This window comes from Scatophagus argus, chromosome 21 (assembly GCF_020382885.2).
Source record: "Scatophagus argus isolate fScaArg1 chromosome 21, fScaArg1.pri, whole genome shotgun sequence".
Classification (NCBI taxonomy): Eukaryota; Metazoa; Chordata; class Actinopteri; family Scatophagidae; genus Scatophagus; species Scatophagus argus.
Genome location: NC_058513.1, coordinates 12,370,746 through 12,388,351, shown reverse-complemented (window position 1 = coordinate 12,388,351; position 17,606 = coordinate 12,370,746). Strand labels below are relative to the sequence as shown.

General features: G+C 41.2%; 2 protein-coding genes across 3 annotated transcripts; one reads left to right on the top strand and one right to left on the bottom strand.

The window, feature by feature from the left end:
- Positions 1-283: 283 nt before the first annotated feature.
- On the bottom strand, positions 284-8,866 carry LOC124052606 (CD63 antigen-like). The gene is made up of 8 exons (XM_046377070.1): positions 8,781-8,866; positions 4,340-4,431; positions 3,172-3,360; positions 2,914-2,988; positions 2,713-2,817; positions 1,218-1,355; positions 1,029-1,112; positions 284-728 (listed from the first exon to the last, which is right to left on the bottom strand). Exons 2-8 carry the CDS (start codon positions 4,394-4,396, stop codon positions 657-659), a joined length of 720 nt encoding a protein of 239 aa, XP_046233026.1. The 5' UTR covers positions 4,397-4,431; positions 8,781-8,866; the 3' UTR covers positions 284-656.
- Positions 8,712-17,089, top strand: LOC124052603 (myosin light chain kinase, smooth muscle-like). Of its 2 annotated transcripts, XM_046377063.1 has the most exons (19): positions 8,712-8,990; positions 9,144-9,323; positions 9,463-9,628; positions 10,191-10,337; positions 10,506-10,658; positions 10,802-10,930; positions 11,313-11,366; positions 11,471-11,601; positions 11,705-11,861; positions 12,059-12,370; positions 12,463-12,559; positions 12,682-12,885; positions 13,218-13,435; positions 14,072-14,195; positions 14,659-14,811; positions 15,152-15,281; positions 15,447-15,528; positions 15,714-15,854; positions 16,375-17,089. In XM_046377063.1, exons 3-19 carry the CDS (start codon positions 9,463-9,465, stop codon positions 16,578-16,580), a joined length of 2,604 nt encoding a protein of 867 aa, XP_046233019.1. In that variant the 5' UTR covers positions 8,712-8,990; positions 9,144-9,323; the 3' UTR covers positions 16,581-17,089. The 2 variants fall into 2 exon arrangements, with proteins under 2 accessions (XP_046233019.1, XP_046233018.1); XM_046377062.1 differs by having other exon boundaries at positions 9,144-9,628.
- Positions 17,090-17,606: the final 517 nt, after the last annotated feature.

Here is a 17,606-nt window from a genome sequence, read left to right as displayed (position 1 = left end):
TAATCCTGAAATCTGATAAATAAAAAGTAATGTTGTTTGGCTGAACTGCTTAAAACTCCTAAAGACACACAGCATGCGATGTCTATGCCTTTTGATGTCCTTTTATAATTTGTAATATAATATAATATAATATAATATAATAGATACCATGAATGTACTGTGCACAGTTCAGTGGTTGAAGAAGTACTTAGATCTTCGACATAAGTAAAAGTAACACTCCAACACTGTGAAAATACTCCTCAACAAGTAAACGTCGTGCATTCAAAACCTTATTCAAGTATTGGTGAGTATTATCAGCAAAATGTAAACTTGCACATCCACACAACCACTTAACCAGAGACTTTCACACATTTATTGAATATTTAAATGTAAGTCTGTTATAACAGATGTTTTCAAGACCATAATAGACCAAAAGCAAGTTCAATTTGTCAGATAGATCAGTAGGGAACTTTTCCAGCAATCAAATGCAACATAATCAGATCTCAATTGCACATTTAGTCATTGCGTCACATTTTAGACATCTGAGACAACATGGAAACAACAATGCATAATCTAGAAGAAATAAGCTAAAAAAGCAAATAAAATAGATCCAATTTAAACAAAAGAAAAAAAGTCAGCCATGTGGGAAGTCATCTGTACTTGGGCACTCTGGCACATCAGCTGAGATTTTCATAGTTTTTTTGTTTTATTTGCAGACACAAGCAGACCCCAACTAATACTCCAAAAACCTGCAACAAGTAAAAAGGTCAGAAGTTACTGGCGGCAGATTAATTCATTCTCTCTCTCTCCCTCCATAGTTTCTAATTAATCCTGGATTTCATTTCCTGAGGCAAACAGCATGAGATAGGCTATAGGCTATTATCATTCATGCCATCCTCTACTTACCTTCCAACGGTCTATAATACCAATACCAATACAACAGACCTTCCATGCACAGCATAATTTATCGTCTTTAACATGTCATTCTCATATGCAAGGCAAATGTTTCATATTGTACTGAATGCTGTAGAAAACTGCCAGCAGTTTACCTCTGTGATTCCAAGAGCAATGCAGACAGCACCGACCCACACCAGGTTTTTCAACAGAAAGAGCTTGATAGCCTGAATACAGCCCTGAGGAGGAGCGCACCGCCGTGAAATTCTGTATCGTTTCTTCACAGAAAAACTACATGAAATGGTTGTAATTTATTTTTTATATAACAAGATTTCCCAGCAGACCTTGGTGTGTGCTTTCTGCTTGTCCTGCCCGCAGCCATCGCTCTTCACCACGCAGCAGGAATCTGGCACGGCATCGTGGTTTTCCCAGCCCACACTTGTGGACCAGTCAGCGCTGCTGTCTGCACCGCAGCAGCTGAACTGCAACGTGGTTTATGATAATAGATGAAGATTGCACTAAAGTCCTGATGCTGCCTCACATGTGCATCTGTCTGATTATGGTGAAGTATAAAACTTCAAAAGGACAGGTTCACACAGTTTGTATCATTCCTGTACATACAGGCTGTGAAGAATTACCATGATAAGTTATCCACTTTCTATCTTAGAGAAAGCAAAGAACTTTTCCGATCATCTTTTCTACCGTAAGGACCAGATCTCCTCATGGAGATCTACTACAGTCAAAGTCAAAAGTCAAAAAGAAATCTTCTGTGTACAATAACTGCCTGTTTTGGTTTCTATGAACATTTCAAATTCTGTTAACAAATACTCTCAGGAGATGATGTTCAGTACTGCTTCTCCAGTCATGACTGATTCTAAGAAGCTGACCGAGAATCAGTCACATTTACTTGGATGACAAGCTGTGTAAAACAGAATGTGATCGTTTAATAATCCTTTGTGACATACACTCAACTGAAAACAGTACAGGGGCAATATATTTAATGTTTTAACTCCTCCTCATCATTGTTTTGTATAAATACACTATGTGGACAAAAGTATTTTGGACACCTGACCATTACATCAACTTTAAGGACATCACATTGTAAACACACAGACAGCTTTGCAGCTATAAGAGCTTCCACTCCTCTCTGGGAACCCCTGAAAAACATCCCCATAAGGAGGTTAAATAGTGTATATGGTTATTCTGAATTTGATGCCGGAAACAGGTTTCAAACAAGTTGGGACAGGAGCAACAAAAGACTGGGAAAGTTGTGGACCGTGCAATAAACACCTGTTGGGAACATTCCACAGGTGAACAGGTTGACTGGTAACAGGCAATAGTCGCCTGACTGGATATGAAAGCGGCGTCCTCGAAACACTCAGAAGCAGGGGGCGAGGTTCAGAAACTGTTGTCGGTAAACAGAGTTCATTTGCAAGTGATTGCATTCTGTTTTTATGCAGCATCCCAACTATTTTGTCATCAGGGCTTATCAATCAAGGGGAAAAGGGCTGCAGGGCCTGAAGGCTCCTGGTTTACTGTCAACACAGAATAAAATAATAAGGAATTTGTCCTGCGTTGGAAGTTTGAATTTAGCCTTTTTTAAAATTTTTCTAATACTTCTACCGCTTTTTAGTTTCAATTTGTTTTGTGTTTACACAAAGCAAATCCTTGAATATCTTTTAGTCAAATTCACACAAACTAATTTCAAATTAGACATGTTACACACTGCACACAGAGTGAGATACCACTTCCATTATTTTTGCTCCATTCGTCCCAGTCTCCTGTCTGTCAAGCAGTTCTGACAAATACGAAACATAAATCTTTGAACTGTAATGTCACCTTTTCCTGAATTCTGTTGATGGCATGTCTGTTCTCTTGGCGATATTCATTGATCACCCCATGTGCTTTGGTGTTGATAGCGCTGTTCATCTGCAGGAGGGCGGTCTACAGAGATGATGAGATTGAAATATCTTTATAACTGCAAACTTTAATGTCTTGATCTCAAATTCCTTCCTTATGGGCAGGATTTAAGCGTCTCACCCTGCTGCGGAATATGTAAAAAGCAGCCCCGGTGAGTATCTCCAAAAGGATGATGATTATCAGGATACAGATGAACTGGTTCATAAAAAAACAGAAAGCGAGAGTAAGCAGGGTGTGAGTAAAGTCATGTCTAAAAGAAATAACCTTACAACAATCTCCCAGAAGGTTAGGCCTCACAAGTTTGTCCCACAGGAATGTTCTTAATAAAGTCTATGAGGAAGCAATCTCAAACTCCTGGAGGAGCAGTATGTTACTTACACAAGCCACCATAGAAGAGTTGTTAAAGAATGCCCCAGCATGGCCCAAGAAGGAGACGAAGGCTATGATGACGCCTACTGTAATGAGGACTATGGCGATTTTTGACAGGCCGCTCCCTGCAAAAGTGCCTATCTGTGAGTAGGTTGAGTACTGCAGCACTCCGATGGTGATGAGGGCAACCCCAGATGCCTGAAAAACAAATTTGTCAACTGGAAAATTAATTCAGTGCTTTATGTGGCAACATTAAAGCCAATGAACCCAGTTCTGCTGGTGCTTTCATGCTGGTCTACTGGCATCCTGCTGCAGCGTGTGAACTGAGATGAATACGAGGAGGTCAGGAACAAAGAAAGTGAATGAGTTGGATCTCCCTAAAGGTGCAAAACGAGAGTAAGACCAGTCAGGTTTTAGACTCTATCTGCCTATCTCAGTTTTTGTCTTGCACATAGAGCTGAACTTTAAACTCTCTTAATTGTAATGCTAAATAAAACAGAATTTTTAAATGAAGCTTAAAGTTTAATCTAAGTTAACAATTAAATAAAGCCTGGGTTACATATTCTGCACTGTTGGGTTAATTTTTTTGATCCACAGCAGTTAATAATCTGTACTTACCTCAATGATTTATTTTATTTTTACACATGGAAGAGTGTAAAAAAATATGTAGAAGCTTCTGCTGGACTGATTATCTTCCATGCTTGTTGCTGCTCCCTCTGCTCAACCTCATCCTCTGAGACCCCTGAGACCATCTCATATAAATATGTTTGATACGGTTGGAAGAACAAATTAATCCCTTAATTCTCTTTCAATTTATGCAACAAATTACTTTGCCTCTCCTGCATCTTCCTTGCATACATTAAATATCAGATCAGACTAAGCAGTATTATAGTCACAGTCACGAGAGAGATACAGATTTTCTCTAACAAGTTAAGATTTAAGTGGGACATTTGGTCCATAGTGGGATTATTTAGATCTGCAATTCACTCATTTCAATACTGTAAAAATTACATGAAGTAGCTAATCTGCATCTTTATTTTTTCTTTATATTTTTTCTGTTGACGAAATACAATATTGAATATTTGTTAAAATCCTGTTTCATTTAGCCTATTTTAATCACTCACCTCTCCGTCCAACACGTTCATTCATTCACTAAATTCCTCCCAATATGACTTACCAGGAAGATTGTGTTGAAGAAAATGAACAAGCATTTCAAGCTGCAAAACTTGCACATCGTGAGAACTCGATGAGGGCAATCCAGGTCCGTACCTTATGAAAAGATAAACGAGAACATACTGAGTGTGAACACGTAAGGACAGGGCATCTGAATGTGATCCAGTATTGAGTCATGTGATCTTATGGAAATGTACAGGTAGACTGATAACATTTAAAATGCTGTATCACATGAAAACACAAAGTACCTGTTGGGCTATTTGAATAGGAGCACCGAAGAAGTGTGAAAAGTAGGCCCTGCGATAAAACTCCACAACCTCAATACTTAGTAGTGTCTACATACTACTTACTGCGGGAGTATAAAGTGAATACTGGCCCAATGGAGGAGCTTGTTTTGAAAACTACTAACTTCTGTCTGACTTTTACGTATCCGTCAATGCTGGGTTTCTGGCCATTGTTGGAGAGACTTTGTTACATATGTACAATAACCTGGAAAAACAGTTGATCATTATGTCCCTCATATTAAAAATTCCAGCTTCAGTTTATTTTGTTGTTCTACACTCTCCTCTTCTTCCTTACGAGTTTATTTAAGAGTTAGTTTTTTCCCCCATTACTATCTCTTACGGGTGATTCTGTTACTTCAACAATTAAAATATTCAAACACGCATTGTCTTTCCTCCATAAAACATCTGTTAAATCACAAGACAAAGAACTTAAGAAATGCAGTTCATACTCTCACAGCTTTATTAAAAGCTGTCTGACTGCTGGAGCTTGCTTCGGGGCTCCTTCCATCCTTTTGAGGACTAAGCTTTTCCCCAAAGTGTCTCCACCAACATGGAGCTGCAGGAAACCTGCAGTCCAGACTCCACAGGCTGGAGGAGGACCGAAGCCTCTGGCAGCAGCACAATAATCTTTGTCACAGTAGAGTGAACAGCCGGGATGCTTGTGACACACTGCCAGGGTGTCCTCTGTTTGTCACATTTCCATTCATGTGTTTTTCTACCTCTCTCTCCTCTGTGTTTATTCTTCTCTCCGTTTTTCCTGCTTTCTTAGAGCTCGGGCCAGAGTGCATCAGGCTGTGAAGGATCCTGCTGCTTTCTAATTTCAGCATCAGAAATTCTTCTCTTTACTCTGTCCTCATTAGCACAGCAGAATCACAGCACGCTCTCTTTGAATGTATGCGAGGGGAAAGACTGGGACAAAACAGACTCGGCTGTAGCCTGAGTTACAAAGTTTTACAGCAAAACGACGTAATTATTAGCAGGACATACAGAGGCTTGTTTGCGTGCTGAGAGTAGTTCACTTGAGTATGTGGTTTTGTCTTTCTGTCTGCCCATCACTGACTCTCTGTGCATGAAGCCTTATCTACTTTTTCTTATTTGCCTGCAAAGAAATTCAGACTGAGAAGATAAACAATCATATGAGTTTGCATCATTTCTCGCTGGTCAATATACTCAAATCAGTTACAACATTAAAACCAGGTGACAAGTGAAGTGAATCCCATCTGTGGGATGCACCAGGATAAGTCGAATCCCAACTCAGACCAGGTGTGTCCTGTGTCCCATCCCGCGACAGGTCAGGGATATTTTGGCAGCACAAATCTACAAAATGTTGCCAGGTGCCAGGTGGCATTAAGGCTGTGTATTTTGTTAGTTTAGCTGAGGATTTAAGTTTCACTTTGAGTTTCGCTGTTCTTGATTTGACTGTAGTCTCTCTGGATATCAATGCTGGGTAACAGATTTCGATCATTTCTCTGCAATGGGAGGTCTACAACCACAGGAGGGCCCCATTCCACTTTTCTTTCTTCAGCATTTTAGTTGCCATCATTCCTCTTCAGTGGTGTAATGCAGTGGGCATGTGTTCGAAGGAATTTTTGGGGACAGGAAAACACTGGGCCAGCATGTCTTTGAAGGATACCATGGGAACAGGAAGCAAAATGATTACCATAATTGGAATTCTCAGTCACACAGAGAGGACTGTGTCCTTCCCACTCTTTGCTTTCCTGTTTTGAATTCCCCAAGACTTAAACAAAATCTTGAATTATTTCCATCTGATAAGGATAACTGTCCAAGAAATAGTTGGAGCTGTGCTATTTACTGCATGGGATATTAAAATATAAGCTCGTTGTACAACAATATAATTATTTTGTATTGCTGCATATATAGTGAATAAAGAAAAGAAAAGAAAACCTCAGCTTATTCCGTGATATATTGTTACCTTATATGGCTCTTTCTGAAGAATGTACAGAAGCTTATTTTTTCAAGGTCATGTGCTTCTTTTATTTATTATCTTTATACACTTACTTATCTTTATACACACAACAAATTAGGCAGCACTCATCAGCCAATGAGAATGTAAATAAAACAGAAGAACAGGAATGAACAGCCTCAAAGCATACACAAATCCAAAACGCAACAGGCCCAACTACATATTTTTAATAAGTTTTAATAAGTTTAGCTAAGAACACAGTCTGCCATAGGAATCTACAATTTTAGGTGTTGGACTAAATAAACAGAAAGAAGAAAAAAAGCATATTAAAAAGATTTAGAAAACCAGGAGGTTTGGCTGGTTATGCTATGGTTATGGTTAGGCTAGCTGTACTAGCTTAAAGCTAATTTAAGCTCGTTTTACTGTTTCCTGTGATTGCAAAATTGCAATTTTAATGATCTGACCTAATCTAGTAATAGACCTAGTAATAAGAAGACAACACCAGTAAACTTCTGCTGAAGACTGGCTTAGCAGTTAATGTTAGCAGATCATCTCTGTCTGTAGTGGAATTCAAATAAGATGAACTAATCCATTACTGATGTTCCAGAGAGGAATTTTGGGTGTGATAAAGTTGACAAAAAGAGGAACAAATGAAGTAAAAGCAATTCGATCTGTTGAAGAAGCTACAAAAGAAAGAAAAACAAATTTCCCTGCTAACGTTATTGTCCAAAGTGCAGTATCTGCAGGTTATATTACTGTACTGTACCATATTACTATAGACTGGCCTTCAAACCTCAAACCTTTCTTCTCAACTTCACTTTCTGTAGTTTCTGCTCTTAGCTTAAGGTCAGTCTTATTTATTTCTTGAACCACATATGTGTAAACTATTTTCATTGAAAACAAAAACATTAAGGATTTTTCTTCATATTGCAGAGCTTAAAAGTGGTGAGAGTCGGTCTCTCCAAGCAGTAAACAGTTAAGTTTTTGCTGATGTCTGGTCCATCAATCAAGCTGCTCTTAGTGCTAAGGGACGTGTTTGTAGTCTAAAGTAAATCGTGTACCTCCCACCATATGGTACTACTTAGGCCTGCACATACCAATCTGCGTAACAGTTTCCTTACATTGTTGCACTGACCATCACTGAGTGAAATGTGTCCATTCAAAACCACAACATAGACTCTCAAAAGGAAAAAAGATTTTACAGCCATCATTGTAGCACTGCAAGTGTGCTGCACAGGAATCGTTTGGTGGTTGTTTAAGTCAGCCACAAATGCACCAGTTATCAGGTGTTAATTCCATATTTTCATACTACTGCACAAGCAGTCATCATTTGCGGTTAATACGATAACCATGTAGCAACACTTGTACAGTCCCATATCAATATGAGGTGTATTCAGACAAATTACAGTGGCTCATGGGCTTATTGCACTGAATGAAACACTGACTACAGTATAAGGTTGAATGTAATTTATCAGCCTCACATTTAACAGGGACATTGATTTCACATTTGCTGTGAGCCACTGGCTTCAGTTGGGTTGATGGAAGGCAGGTGTGTCTGGGTGTGCCTCCCCTCTGTGGTCTGCAGATGCCACATGTAGGAAGCACCGATCGTATTTATTTTTCTGTGTAGACCAGGGCCCACTCAGGGCGTTGTGGACTGTGAGCAGAGTTTGGCTTCCTGGATCCTGCTACTGAAGAATCAACCTGCGGTTTTGGACAAGTTGAGTGACAAATTATGAGCTCTTGGACTGTTTTCCTCTCCTCTCCTGACTCTTCCAATGTTTATTTAAATAGCTGAGCAATTAGCCACAAGCCGCATGAATTTTTTATATGAAACAATAAACTGAGCTTCTAAACCTGTTTTTGTCACGTGGTCTTTTGCACCTGGGTGAAATTTGGAAACCTGCAGCTTCCTAAAATCAGTGAGGTTTTTATGGACATTCACTGAAACTGCTTTTCAGAGCCGTAATGGACAGAAAGAAAACCGTAATATCCTATCATCTTGCTAAGAGAAAGGCACTTTGTAGAACAACCATTCAACAAAAGGTAACTGAAAAGCACACCTTGGAGACACACCCAGCCAGCTGCTCCTCCTACCTCCATGTCAATAGAATGTAAGTGTCCCTCATTTACAAGCGGAGCTTACTATTTGTGGTCACATGGTCCTGCTTCTCCACTTTCATTCAAAGAAACAGAAATCCAAAGGCTTGGAGGAGCCACTTCAATGATTTCTCTACCTGTTGTCTTGTTGTACAGTGGTAAACGCTCACAGAAAGCTGCCCCACAGGCTCTTCTTGATTCCTGCGGTGCGTCTGCCGGTGTGGCTCCACCTACAGCTTGCTGACTGTTTACAGGGAACATGGGTAAAATGGTCAAAAGTAGCTGACAGTGGGAATCTGTAATTATGTTCTGAGAGGAGAAGTGGTTTTTATGAAGAGGATCCTCAGGTAAAATCTGCCTTTTCTCTGTTGTGTATTTCTTTTATCACAATCCACCTCATTACTCTCTCTTTCTCTTGAATGTTTTGTCTCTCCCACATGTTTCCTAGCTTTTCTTACTATCTCTTTTGTTTTCTGTCACATGTGCTTCTGTCTCTTTAGCTCTGTTCTCGGCACAGGGGGACAGTCGGGGGAAGGACGTGTGTTTTTAATTGGCCTTCCGATAAAACTGACTGTTTCCTGTGTACTGTGGGGCTGAGAGGTGGGGAGTGATTTCAGAGGCAGTCTGAAAGCAGAGGCCCCTCCTGTTAACTTCTCAGAGGATGTGTGAACAGAGACAGGGTGAAAATTCAACACATCACCCCAACACTATACACACATACTGAATACAACACACCACAACCAAGAGAAGAGCAGCAGGAGGAGGACTGACTGACTATTTGAAACTCAGCTGCTGTCTGGTTTTCATTTCTACTCTAAGATGGACAAGGATGGAAAGAAGCCAAAGACCTATGTTTCTACTTTCCAGCTTGCTCTTAAGCCTCAATTCAGACCTCTCTGTAAGGAGAGGCAGGAAAAGGATGTACTGGATGCCAATAACAGGACATTAATGGGAAACAACAAAGTGGAAGTCTCATCTGCAACAGGTAAAGAAGAAAAGCAGGGCAAATGTTGCAGGTGCTTTGTGTTTTAATTTCCACTGAGCCCTTTGCGTGATTACTTTGCAACAGTCTGTCAGGGAAACCAGGAATAACTGGAATCTGTCAGGGTGCATATGTATGATACAGTTAGCTCCCCTGAGGCTAATTTGCTACTTCTCAAAATATTAGAGTTCATCTGTATAAATATTGAACAAGATTATTGTGAAATGTGTTGTTTCTGTACTCGCTGTTAGATTTTCCAACACCAAAATACACATGTGAAAACACTCATGTGGTGGGAAAAACCACGTAAACACCAAGTCAAAGTCACCATGCTGTAACATACTGTAGTAGACAGCAATCCCCCATGCCAGAGTACAGTTTTTTATTGATAGCTTTTGACTACAGGGTGCATTTAAATTCATCTGCAGTTTGATACATCTTGTCTGGGGTTGAAAACCCCTCAAAATACAGTTGTTATGCGTAACATAACGCCCTCTGAAAATCACAGCACTGTAGTGTATACAGTTTGTAAACCCATTGTGTTTATCTTATCTTCTTTGCGAAGAGTCCCGACTGAGACCCGTCCAGGCACTGGAGACACCTCACTTCGAAAAAGCACTTAGTGATTGTACGGTCTGTGAAGGAAGCGATGCTACTTTTCAAGGTGTTATCACAGGAAGTCAGCCTCTGAGCATTTCCTGGCAACACAATGGTAAATGACTGATTGTGGTACCTTCAGAATATCTACCTGTTTTCTAGTATAAGCAAGGAAATTATGGTGAAGTTTGTCAACAGAAGCTCTTATGTAGAGATTCAAGCCACAGTATTGTGTATTTTTCAGCTGCAGTGACAGTGTGCGTCATGTTATTTTGTCATGCAGGCAAAAGGGTGCGTTCAAATAACACTTTCTTCAAGAATGGTGTTGCCAGTCTGACTCTGACTCAGTGTTCACCTGGAGATGCTGGGACGTATACCTGCGTAGCAGAGAACGCTGCTGGAAAACAGTCAAGCAGTGCCGTGTTACACGTCACAGGTAAAGCATGGCTAAAATGCAGAGATAGAAATTCATCGCACGCACACACATCAACATGAGTGTAACCTGTCCTTATATAATACATAATGAAATGACCCGTGTACAGGAAACCTAATTGTTTCACTCTGTTTGCAATGTATCAGCAACAAAGGAAATCCCCGGAACAAACAACCACGAGCTGCGCGGTGAGGTCACATTCAAGATTGCGTCACCTGAAAACACCCGATTGTCCCCAGCTTCTAAAGAGAAAAGCCATCAGAAAGAAGACAATGGTAGATTACATACTTTTATTATTAAGCTCCTTACACTGTTACATACCCATAGAAAAGCTCCTTTCTTTCTGCTTTTCTTTTTACTATGAATAGAAATATTGAAAATTAACAGTATAGTTATGTTGATAATAGAGTGCAGCAAAGCAGCAACAAACATGCATTGTGACAAACAAAACTGGATGGCATAATTTTTATTGTTATTGATTTTGTTTTTAAAGTTCACACAGTTTCTGATTAGACCTGACTCAAATAATGTGTGCTGATTACATTGCCACCACAACCAAACATGACTGCTCCCATGTGATTGGTCAGATACTTCTTAACCCTGCCTATTGTAGCACCCACACACACACACACCTGTTAAGTCCACCTACTTCTTCAGTCTCCGCAGATATCACAGGCATCGGCTTTCAAACAAAACTCCCTGCTTGCAAAGGTGAGTGGAGGGGAACCACAACATGTAAGTTACTAAGGTAAAAAGACTAATTTCAGTCCAATTCAGTCATGTTTTATTGATACAAGCAAACTGCTTGTCCTCAGAATCTCCTGTGGAGTTTTTAGACCCGCCAGAGAAGGTGGAGGTTCGAATAGGAGAGCAGGCCCGGCTGCACTGTGAGTTCAGGAGCAGCTCCCTACCTGTGGCCTGCTGCTGGATTTACAACAAAGACAAGGTAACAGTGGTTGTTGGTATTGTTGGATTCATCACATTATACTCTCACTTTGAAATTCTGTGCCACTGAAGGTCTTGGTATGTACTCTTCTCCTCCTCTTCAGGTGGTGGTAGGAGGGCAGAGGTTCTCTGTGAGGAGCAGTGAGACGCAAAGCCGGGTGGAGGTGTCTCAGGCCTGTCCAGCAGACACAGGCTTGTACACTGTCATAGTACGAAACAGAGAAGGCTCTGCCCAGCACACAGTCTCCCTCAGTGTCATAGGTGAGACTTTGAGAGTTCTCCAGTGATTTTAGATGATGCAACATTGGTATTTGTTGTCCCTTAAATGCATGCTCAGGCACAACACGAATACCCTGCCAGAACTTAATAGACCATAACAGAAACAGCATATAACTAATGCTACAAAAATAATTGAATTTGGCTACATACTCATTACTTTGTTTTGTAATTCCCCTCAGATCGGCCTGACCCACCGGCATCCCAGCCTGTTGTATCCCAGCTGTCCACTCAGTCCCTGGTTCTGTCCTGGACGGGTCCCAGCTACGACGGAGGAACAGCTGTGTTGGGCTACATCGTGGAGGTCAAACAAGAAGGCCTGGACGAGCCTGGGAGCTGGACTGAAGCAGCAAGCCGTTGTAAAAACACATCCTACCACGTCCGCTCAGACTTGGAGCCCCTGGGGCAGTACCGCTTTCGTGTCAGAGCTTACAACTCAGCAGGGGTCAGCGAACCAAGCCAGGAGTCTGAGTGCGTCAAGATGGCCACTGCAAGTAAGTTTGGAAAATGTTTGAGAAGGGGATTTGAGGTTTTCTGATATCTGTCAGAAGGGATGACCTAATTTGTCATTTTTGTGTGTTTCAAGACAAAAAGAAGGAAGACCCTGGTTCATACGTCACAGTGAACATTGACACCAAGAACAAGGTCAAGGACCACTACAATGTGCATGAGAAGCTCGGAGTGTAAGCATGGATTTAGAACAAACTTTAACTTTACAGATGGATGAGAGATACAGTAGAGTTAATTATTCTTGCGTAAAATGACTTTCAAAGTGACGTGAAGTTGTGTTGCCTCATATTTCCAGTGGGAAGTTTGGCCAGGTCTTCCGCTTGTCCCACAAAGAAACGGGCCAGGTGTGTGCAGGAAAGTTCTACCGAGCCCGAACCTCCAAGGAAAGGGAAGCGGCTCGCAAAGAAGTCGAACTAATGAACTGTCTCCACCACCCGAAACTGGTCCAGTGTTTGGCTGCTTATGACACTCGCTCGGAGATGGTCATGGTCATGGAGTAGTGAGTAATACTGGAAAAGAGAAGTGACTTTGATCTGGTAAAATCCTTGTGTTATCTGGAGATGGGAAGTTTCTCCTGCTAATCGGGACAAACCACAAATGATAGATCTATTGTCTACTAATGGCAAAGCAGGTAGTTTGAGGAAGCCCTGGTTTCACCTCATTCACATCATTACTAGTGTTTTTAGATGGTTCCGGTGGCTGCCATGTGATTGTAAGGCTGCTTGTACCATGAGAGTCCAGCAATCTGCACGGCAAATACTTAACATAGGAGCTCCAGACCTACAGCACTTCAGGGCTGGTTTTGGACCTGATGTTTGTTTGTCTGCCCAGCATTGCAGGTGGGGAGCTCTTCGAACGCATCGTGGGTGACAACTTTGAGCACACGGAACCCACCAGTGCCCGCTACATGCAGCAGATCCTGGAGGGCATGCAATATGTTCACAAGCAGAATATTGTCCACCTGGACCTCAAACCAGAGAACATTGTGTGTGTGGATACAACCGGTACACAGATCAAGATTATCGACTTTGGCTTGGCTAGTAAACTTGGTGAGTTTTTCAGATCTGTGGGATCTCACACTGGGACCTATTTTTTTTATCATTTTTGCAGTTGCTCACTAGGGGCAGTGAGTAAATCACCGCCTGTCTATTTTGATAAATGACACATCCTGTTTGTATTCTAGTAGACACAGTTACAGTACAGGGAAAGAGCCCTTATAAGGCAGCAGTCAATGGTGCTCAGCAAAATGCAATGCCATCAACTTTATACATCATTTTGCATCCAGCACGAAGAATAAAATCCCTCCTGTTACAGCTGCATAACACCTCTCAGTATGGGTTTACCATAATTCATCGTCACAATGCAGAAAGCCCTGCACAGGGACACTTGTTTTAACACATGCCAAAAATAACTAGAGATAACATTAAGGAGTGTCACCGCTAAATTCCTAGATGCAACACCCATTATGTAATAGATGACTACCTCATCTCAATAAATGCAGCAAAGCCTGTGAAGCCAATTCAGGCAGAAAATTTGGTGGCGCTCCAGATGCTGCATTTCCACACTGGGTGGTCCATTCAGACATGAGTTAAGCTTTCTGTAAATAGGCTAACGCAAACGGGCAGATACGAAACACTGGGGTGAAATTTTGAATTTCCGACTGTGACTCTTGTCCTTTTCTTCAGAGGAGGGTAAACCTCTGATGGTGATGCATGGTACACCAGAATTTGTGGCTCCTGAGGTAATCAACTATGAGCCTGTGGGCCTGGAGACGGACATGTGGAGCATTGGAGTCATCTGCTTCATCTTGTAAGTGGAGCGAAGGCCATAGCAGCCACAGTCACATACAGTTAAACAAATGGAACTGTGGTGTTGGACAGAAATATGTGAAATAACATAAATGTTCTCTGTTTGCCCTTTTGCATATTTACATATCGAGGTAAAGTCATTTTAAAATCCTGAATCTATCAAAGTGAGTCTACAAATGCAGATCTGGCGCCATCCCCTGGCCATTTTGTCTTCCTACAATCATCCATAACAACAGCAGTGCTACAGCTGTTGAAGTGCTGATAGTTCGAAACAACTCGCTTAAGGGTACAATTAACTCAAGGCAATTCATTTACTTAAAGGTCAATTTGAAAAAGAATATTTCCCTTGTTAATGAGTTCTGTCACAAAAGATGAGGACATGCTGGTTGTACAGAAACATGACACTTACCTTAAGCTTGCATGACTACATGTTTCAGTAATTGTTGGACTGTTTTGTGTCTCAGGCTCAGTGGAGAATCTCCCTTCCAGGGAAACAGCGATGCTGAAACTTTTGCTCTTGTGACAAAGGCCTGCTACATGTTTGACCAAGACAGTTTTGAGGACATATCTGATCAAGCTAAAGACTTCATCAGCTCGCTGCTGAAGAAAGACCGGAGGTTGGAATTTTGTTTTTTCCTTTAGTTTAGTTTTGGCCCATAGCATAATCTCACCTTGGTCACCTATATGATACAGTACCGCTTTGTGACACAGTCAGAAATCAAAGTACTCATGAGAAGAGGCTACAAGAGTAAGAAAAAAATAAATGGATCTCCTCTATCTGATAATATCATATTATGAGCAATGTATGTAAATTTCCAAACATTTGCAGACAGTTTGCATGGCAACAAATCATTCAGCAAGGTTTAAATATAACTTTAAGAGAGGTCTTATTTATGCAGTTCAGGAGACTGCTGGCAGCATTTGACAGCCTTTGTCCTCTATCCATGTACATTGCAGATGCAGGTTGTCATGTACCGAAGCCCTCGCCCATCCCTGGATGGTGTCTTTTACCCCTCTGACCCGCAGACCCACCAAGTCCCTGAATAAAGGGAAGATGAAACGCTTCCTCGCCAGGCGCAAGTGGAAGGTAACGCAACTGAAGAGCAACTGTTAGCCCAGCATTGGACAAATGTACAATTTTCTTATCTGTGCTTCCCTGTAATGACCTTTCAATCCATTGTCCTATATAGACCTAAAGCTTGGCTGTGAGTGGAGTTTGTCATCCAGTGCTATTTGTCCTTTAAACTTTTAGAAAACTGGCAAGGCTGTTTTGGCCCTACAGCGGATGGCTAACCTCTCTAACAGGCCAGACTCTCCTGGCAGCTCCTCAGAGGGTAAGACAGATAAAAAGGCACACACATACACACACACACACACACACACAAGGCCTTGTATGTCCTAGAGCTACATGCATATGGCAGATGACTCACAGTTTCCGATTGTCACTTCAAGTTTACCCTTTTGTGATCAGTAAAGCCTCGTTTCTGTTTTATTCGTCATGTTCCTCCCTCTCATCCAGAGCCAGGCTGGAGCCAAGAGGCAGAGGAGGCCATCCAGTCCCTGGATAAGCAGCTCCATAGCGAACCTCGCTTCCGGCGGGCCCTGAGGGACACAACCCTTCCCAAAGGAGCAACTGCTCAGCTAACATGCCTTGTGAATGGTAGAGTGACAGAGCTGTGATGCACTTCATTAAATAATGGCCCATCACATTCTACAAGGGCCAAGGGGAAGAGCAGAAAACACCACACTGTGTGAAATGCTTTGGGTGGCTGAACTTAAGGTTGCTATGATTTGTGTTTTTATATAAACTGTGGATCAAATAAGTATCACAGATGGGTATCACCCGCTCTGTAGTTTCCATCACTTTTATGGAGCATTTCACCATCTTTGACCTGTTTTTGTAAAGCTAAGCCGGTGATGGAGTAAAGCTGAAGGCTCATATTTACTGTACACCCGGCACTGTAGTGGTCCTGGTCTTCTCATACAACAGAATAAGCGACATTCCCCACATTCCTCAGAACGTTTGAACAGATTTTGGTCTGCATTACAGCTATTCATCCTTCACAGAATAATATTGAATACTCAACAAACCATTCAGATGTTTATATTTGATTATTTAATATCCTGTGTGTATTATGATGTTCTTAATTCTATCCCATGTATCACTGTCTCAATTCTAGGGTACCCGCAGCCGGAGGTGAAGTGGCTTCAGAACGAGAAGCCGGTCTCTGGATCGTGTAGGGTGACCATGGAGCAGCATGAAGACGGGCTCTGTTGTCTGGTTCTGGCAGATCTGGAGCCTTCTGACTCTGGGGTTTACGTGTGCAGGGCCAGCAACAAGCTGGGGGAAGCAATGTGCTCTGCCAAACTGAAAGTGGAGATGTGACTGAGGGAAAACACCAGCTGAGGCAACAACTGAAGGTTTGGTTTGGGAGGAGATTCTTCAAGTCGACTGATTTGAACAGACTGGACTTTGACACGACATGAGTGTGTTGTGGACTTCCACGATCGAAGGGATAATGACGTACATCACAGTGTACCGACTAAGCCTGCTTTCTTTGTGTGGCTAACATGTTCAGCCACCAAAGCACATTGTTTTGTTGTACTTAAGTAAGACACTGTGGCTCAGCATCGTTGACAGGACAGGTCACGTGAAAACTGTACATTTTGCATATGTTAAGTATCATTAAAATGTAAAAGTTTTAAATGTATTCAAATTAAAGATTGGATTTTAGGGAAAAATACTGCATGGTTGAACATGAATGTTTAACACATTTCTCAAAAGGCACACTTTCCTTTCAAACTAAGTGTAAAGACTGAAATAAAACTGTCCATGCTATTTTCAATTGTTTTATGAAAAAAAATACACAGAACTAATAAAATTTAACGACACAATTTTGGTCCAGAAATTCAAAGCTCATGCCATTACAAACACAGATCACTCAGGGGTTTAAAACATTAAATTTAATGCAAATTTCTTAAAACATTCCAGTTTCCATATGACGTGCAGGTTGAAACAAAAATCAGACACTTGAATTTTCTGACCACCTGTATGACTACGTTACACTTGACTGGACACACCCTGTAATATTTCAGGTATGTCTATAGCAAAGAAGCAGTATTTCATTGTTGTTATGTAAACATTTGTTTGAAATTTTGATATGACAACATGAATTTAACACATCATCATGACTTATGCTTCCACTCCGATGTCCCTCTTAGCTATTTCAGATACTTTCAAGGAATATTGAAATGTTTTGAATGTTTGGGTGAGTTCTTTAAGGGTCATGCACTCATTACAATTCAAGATTTCATTTACAGATTCAAAGACATTAAGATCTTTATCACATCTGCTTGATTTATCTCTATGTACTTATGTGGTTTCCTTTATTAGTCACTGTACTGATCCTGT

Excerpts from the sequence above, each read along its gene's own strand:
- LOC124052603 (XM_046377063.1), top strand. The coding sequence starts at position 9,463 with ATGGACAAGGATGGAAAGAAGCCAAAGACCTATGTTTCTACTTTCCAG. Across the intron at positions 12,371-12,462 it reads CGTCAAGATGGCCACTGCAA|ACAAAAAGAAGGAAGACCCT; the intron begins GTAAGTTTGGAA and ends GTGTGTTTCAAG. Across the intron at positions 12,886-13,217 it reads ATGGTCATGGTCATGGAGTA|CATTGCAGGTGGGGAGCTCT; the intron begins GTGAGTAATACT and ends TTGTCTGCCCAG.
- LOC124052606 (XM_046377070.1), bottom strand. The coding sequence starts at position 4,396 with ATGTGCAAGTTTTGCAGCTTGAAATGCTTGTTCATTTTCTTCAACACA. Across the intron at positions 3,361-4,339 it reads TCTTCAACACAATCTTCCTG|GCATCTGGGGTTGCCCTCAT; the intron begins GTAAGTCATATT and ends TTTGTTTTTCAG. Across the intron at positions 1,356-2,712 it reads TCAACAGAATTCAGGAAAAG|TTCAGCTGCTGCGGTGCAGA; the intron begins GTGACATTACAG and ends ACCACGTTGCAG.